The 6,000-nt window shown below is 48.5% G+C and overlaps 1 protein-coding gene across 4 annotated transcripts in view; it reads right to left on the bottom strand.

The window, feature by feature from the left end:
* FHOD3 (formin homology 2 domain containing 3) overlaps positions 1-5,380 on the bottom strand; it is a 645,457-nt gene extending 640,077 nt beyond the window's left edge. For 2 of the 4 annotated variants that reach the window (XM_059728584.1, XM_019479159.2), the window contains exon 1: positions 4,924-5,380. In XM_059728584.1, coding sequence (XP_059584567.1) covers positions 4,924-5,088 — 165 coding nt within the window. In that variant the 5' untranslated portion in view covers positions 5,089-5,380. The remainder of the gene's footprint in view (positions 1-4,923) is intronic. The other 2 variants (XM_014611417.3, XM_019479160.2) reach the window with 2 other exon arrangements.
* Between the last annotated feature and the right edge of the window lie 620 nt (positions 5,381-6,000).

A 6,000-nucleotide genomic window follows, 5' to 3' on the forward strand; every position in this document is an offset into this window, starting at 1 on the left:
GTTCACCGAGCTCTTGATATACTCCCCTAGTGTAGTGGTAAGCTGCTACCAGGTCCCCTCTCAGCCTTCTTTTCCTCAGACTGAAGAATCCCAGATCCCTCAGCCTTTCCTTGTATGGCTTGCCGTGTAAGACTCTGATCATATGGGTGGCTCGTCTTTGGACTCTCTCAAGCTTGTCCATGTCCTTGTTAAAGTGTAGTCCCCACAACTGGACACAGTACACCAACTGTAGTTTCACCAGTGCTGAGTATAGTGGAAGAATCACCTGCTTGGTTTTGCTGGAGATGCATCAGTTGATGCATGCCAGAGTATTATTTGCCCTACTGTGCAAATCAGGCCTCCTTGCCATGCCATGCACCATTCCAAGCTCCTCCTGCAGTAGCAAATAGCAAGCAAGATCGCAGTAGCAGCTGTCTCCCAGCCAGGAGACAGGCTACACATGCAAATTAGTTGGATAGAAACCATCTATAAAGTTATTACACATTTTCCTGCAGTAACTTTATAGCTGGTTGGCCCTTTAAGGCACCATAATTAATCTATAATTTTATACATTAAAATATTAATTTATTTGCTAAAGGTGCAAATTAATTGTGCAATTAATCAGGTAATTGCACAACAGATGTAACGTGTAGAGGAGGGCTAAGAGATGCACAGAACAAGATATAAAGGTAAAGGCCTACTCACATGTGACCTCCTTGTGGCACCTGCCCTTTGAAAAGTTTCAGTTCTTGCTGGTTCCATGGCATGATTTTGTGCATTTTTTAAAGCTTAGTCTTTGCTGCAAGCTTAATGATATATTTCAACATTATTTACTTGGTGAACAAGAATGAGCTCATGAACTTTGAGAGGACTGCTCACCAGGGTTCTAAAATGTATATAGAGATACACTGAACCATGATTAAATGCTGTTGACACCAAAATTGAAGAGGTAGTAAACATGCTGGAAGAAAGAACTAAATTGCAGGATCGACCTGATCCTGATATTTTACAGTTACATTTCCTAATACTCTTTCAGCTCTTTACTACAAGAATAATCTGACTTGTTGACTCTTCGGATAATTTTGGAAAGACACAAATATGTCTGTGCATGTAATTAGCCTTGCTTAGTCCACGGGACCTACTCACATAATTAAAACAGCAGCTGCATAAATGTTCACAGGCTAAAGTCCTTACACTATAAATCTCTAGGACAGGAGCTGAATTTCAATGTGTGTTTTCCTTTACCACCCATGGACTTTCATAACATCTTGTGTCCAAAATCACCACATCTATTTTACAAACATTAACAAACTTCTTTGAGATAAACTTAACCTCTGTTTTCAACTTCTCAAACTGCTTTTCTCCTTAACTTCTAATTTTTCTAAAGTCTTATGAAACTTCAGTGAGATAGTTTACATGTTAGGAAAAAAAGGGGGTAAAATATGAGACAGGATGAAAGTAAAAAATGTTCAGAGGTGGATACTGATTTTAAGGGTCTTACAAAATATAAAACAGGTCTGAGACACCCTGGGCCTGATTTTCAGAAGTGCTGAGCAAGCACATGTCTGACTGGAGTCCCTGGTCATTAGAGAAGCAGGAGACATCTAGCATCACATCCAAGGAATCCCAAGTCTGGCTTCCCAAAAAAGAAACAAAAAATGAAGCCACCCTAAGTCACTGGTCACTTCTGAAACTTAGGCCATCTTGTGTAAGTCATAAAGCAATCCCACAGTCAAGTCAAGCCAGTTACATAACCTGGTAGTCACAGGCATTTATAAACATGTTGGGGGAGTAGGGGGTGCGTGGGGGCAGGAGCACTACCGGGAGTAATGAGAAATAATAGCCATAAGTTGACTGACAGCAGATTCAGTCTAGACGTTAGAAGGCACTACTTCACTGTCAGGGAGGCTAGGATCTGGAACCAACTTCCAAGGGAAGTGGTGCTCGCTCCTACCCTGGGGGTCTTCAAAAGGAGGCTGGATAATCACCTAGCCGGGGTCGTCTGACCCCAGCATTCTTTCCTGCCCATGGCAGGGGGTCGGACTTGATGATCTACTCAGGTCCCTTTCGACCCTACCAACTATGAAACCATGACACTTCAATTAGAACAGCTCCAAGAACTGCCCTAATTAAAGTGCCCAGAGCATCACATGTATCAGCATCCCCATGCTCAAATGTGGCAGCGGGGGTGTTTTAACTAAAGCTTATCAAACGAACTTTAAAGCACCCTAGCCACCAGTCGTCAGCACGGGGATGCTGATGTATGTGACGCTGGAGTCTGCTGGCGCATAGTAATTACCATGCACCAGCTGACTTGCTTAAATCGAGTCTGCTCCAACACAATGTAATTACAATGCATCAGAGCAGGTTTTGAGCATGTGTTCAGGCGCCCCATGTTACTGACCTAGCTCTGATCTTACTCCCATTGAATAGATCCTTACTTTACAAATAGCCCCACAGAAAGCAATGTGATTGCTTGAAGAATAAGAAAGTATTCAACAAGAGTAAGGTATCAGAATCTGCCCGCTATGCTGTGAAAAAGAGTATGATCCAATGCTAACTTTTCAAACTGTGTTCTGTTGAACCCTAGGGTTCCACAATAGGTCATCAGGTGTTCTGCAGAGACAGGGGGTAATGGTGGAGTACACCAAGAGGCAACACGCTGCTACTGCTGGGCTGGGCCACCTGACCCATGTCAGTTCACACAGCCCACGGAGCCAAGCAGAGATGTTCTGCAACAGAAGGGATATGAAAGGGTTCCATGACTTTAGGAAGTTTGAACACCACTACACCAAGTCCCTTTGATTTTTTGCATTATGCAGAACTCTAGTTGCTGTAACCTTGACAACTGTTACATAAGAAAATGTTCTGCAGATGTAATACTTGTGCTGAAAGGATTCTCTTTGAATTCCTTTTTTGTTGTTGTATTGATCTGCAGGCACCCTTAAAGCTAAGAGCACACATAGCTTTTGCCATCATCCAACAACCTCCTGAGTGCATGCTAGGAAACAAATGAGGATAAGAGAACACCCCCCCTCCCACGCAATGCCAGAGTAGCTTAAATGGTCTTTTCCTACTTTGTTTTCTTCAGAAAAACATTTATATTGTTTTTCTTACCCACCCCCATCCACTTTGCTGAGTTAATACACAAACCAGAGGCATTGTTGGAGAATAAGAGGATAAAGAATAAAGGGAACTATTCTCATACCAAACAGTGATATCGTTAAGAAAAACTTACAATTAAAAGGAAACCCATATCTGGGTGCACATGTGAAGTGCAGAGGGCTACATTAATCAGCAAATGCATTAAAATAAGTGTGTAAGAATATGCAAGGTTTCACAAAGGTCTGTGTTGGTAACATACCTTAGCTCTTCTCAACGGTGAATAATGAGTGTCAATTGTTTCAAGGACAGCAGACTTACTGCTATTTTTACCAAAGCCCTTGCTGTGTTTAGCTCATAAAACCTTCCAGCAGTAACAGCTTAAACCCTGCTCTGCATGAACATGCTCTTCCCAGTTTAACCAACCTTCCTAAATAATACATGCTTTTTCTATATACCATGATACTATGAAGAGGTTGCCAGAAAACGGTGGGGTGGGGGGGCAACATGTCAAATTAGTTTCTAGTCTGCTTTAAATACTTCAGAAATGCAATGGTTACAACTAAATGCATCGAACATGACTGTGCCTTAAGGGTGTTATTGGAAAGTAAAACTGACATATGAGAGTAAAGTAACATGACTCAATTATTCACAAAGCCACTAACATACTTTCATAGACACACTGACTTGCAGAGATGCAAGTGTGCACTATTCAGGAGAGACCCACACTGAATTGCAATAATCTACACAAACCTCTTCTTTCTCTCAAGGGATTACTTATTAAGAGTAAACTCTGACACAATCTCATGGGAGAACAATGCTTCTACCAAAGTCCACAGGCTCTCAAACATCTTCTATACTTGAGAAAGGTTTAGAGGTGACCTTATATAGACCATGCAGAATAAAACTAATGAAAAAAGGCTGGGCATACTTGGCCTTTCATGTTCCGGGAGGGATTTTCAAAGGATAGGTTGGCATCTAACCCCACTGAGTTTCCATGGGGGTCAGGTTCCTAGATCCCAGATGCACCCCAGAAAAATCTGTCCATATTTCAACGCATAAACTTCCAAGGATGGAGATTTTTAAGAGCTGGCTAGACAAAGCTTCGGCTGAGGTGATCTAGTTGAGGATGGCTGTTGGACTAGATGACCTCCCGAGGTCCCTTCCAACCCTCATTTTCTACAATTCTATAATCACAAAGGAATGTTTAGGACGGTTACTCTCAAGTACCCTTCCTAGACATCCGGGATAGCTGCGGCATATTGGTTTGGGTTATCTCCTGCTCAAGTGGAATGCTTTCTAAATCCAGCACAAGGCAAAGCGGCTGCAAGATGTGCAGAGTAGGGCCGCAAATTGGTAATCACATCAGGGATACGCTAGAGAGAGACAGAGAAAGATGCTTGGTATTTTTCTCTTCCTACAACTTCTAAGTTTCCAATTCCCAAAGCTCTTCCTGCGTGGTCCCAGCCAACCCCTCTCCCTGGCAGTCTGTGCCCCTCTGAGGCAGGGATGCACCACATACATACCTCCATCCCAAGCAGCAGCAACAGCAGCAGAGCTGTCCCTTTGCTAGAGTTCAGCATCACTGGGGGGGAATGGCTATAAAGACGGGGGCCTGAACCCTGCCATGCCATCACTTCTCCTGGGGAGCCCCCCTCCCGAGCTTCTACCCTCAAACAGCACGGCTGAGCTTTTAAGAGCAGCCTTCCTCCAGAAGGCAGGGGGAGATGGATTCCCATGCCTGCCCCTTCCCACCCAACATAAAACCCTCGGGCCAGCCCTGCCACCCCGGCCCCGAACCGCCGGATCCCCGGCAGAGGGTCCCCCCCGGCCGCAGCCCACCTTGTGCGGGGCTCGCAGCAGGCGGTGCACGGCGGGCAGCTGGGTGCTGAGCGGCAGGTCCTCGCGGAAGGCGTACAGCGGCGGGCGGGTGGGCTCGGGGAAGCTGGTGCTGGTGAAGGGGTCGGTGTCGTCCAGGAACTGCACCCGGCAGAGCAGCGTGGCCATGCTGCGGCCATGCACGAGGCGGCAGCGGCGGGGGGCTGGCGGGGACGCCCCCCAGGCAGCCCAGCTGCGGACGGGGGAGCAGCAGCCGCAGCAGGTCGGCGCCCCCCGCACTGCTCTGCGGGCGGAAAGCGAGGGAGGGCAGCCCCGGCGGCTGCTGCAGCGAGATGCGCCCAGCCCTAGGCGGGCGGGCAGAGCATCGCCGCCTTCCCCGCCCGGCAGCGGCCGCCCCTCAGGCCGCGCGAGGAGGAGCGGAGCGCCGCGCCGCTGTCCCCATGCTCAGCCAGCTCCGGCGGCGGCGGCCCCCTCCGGCCTGCGGACAGCCCGGGCCTGCAGCACGGCGGCCGGCGCCCCCCGGCGGGCGCGCGCGGCACAGGATGCCCGGCACGCGAGCGGGGGGGCGGAATCTGTCTCTCACACACCCCCTACCTACCTAGTCTCACACACGCACGGCACTACCTACACACACGCACACATACACACCCCCTACCTACCTACCCCTCGCTACACACCCATCCACCCACCCCCTACCTCTGCCCCCCGGAAATAGACAAAGCTAAAGTCACCAATCCCTCCCTCCCCACCCCCGCGAGGAGAGAGAGAAACAATTCCTCCTCTCCCTCCAAAAATGAACACCCCCCGCCCCGCGAGCCAAAGAGCAATGCTTCAGCCACTAAGTTCGAGAGCAGGAAGCCCAAAGGGAGAGGAACCATAGCCCTCAGGGAAAAGGAGAAAGGATGCTTCAGGGGACTCAAAGGGATCCTGCCCTTCCACCTCACCATGTCCCAGGACCTCCTGGTCAACCTCCTCCTGGCCCTGGCGAAGTATCTGACCAGGATAGAGACTGGCCAGGCGGCTCCCCAGGGACTGCAGGGCTGCTTTCGGAGCAGAACATCATTGGGCAATGTCCGTTGG

This window comes from Alligator mississippiensis, chromosome 5, assembly GCF_030867095.1.
Source record: "Alligator mississippiensis isolate rAllMis1 chromosome 5, rAllMis1, whole genome shotgun sequence".
Classification (NCBI taxonomy): Eukaryota; Metazoa; Chordata; order Crocodylia; family Alligatoridae; genus Alligator; species Alligator mississippiensis.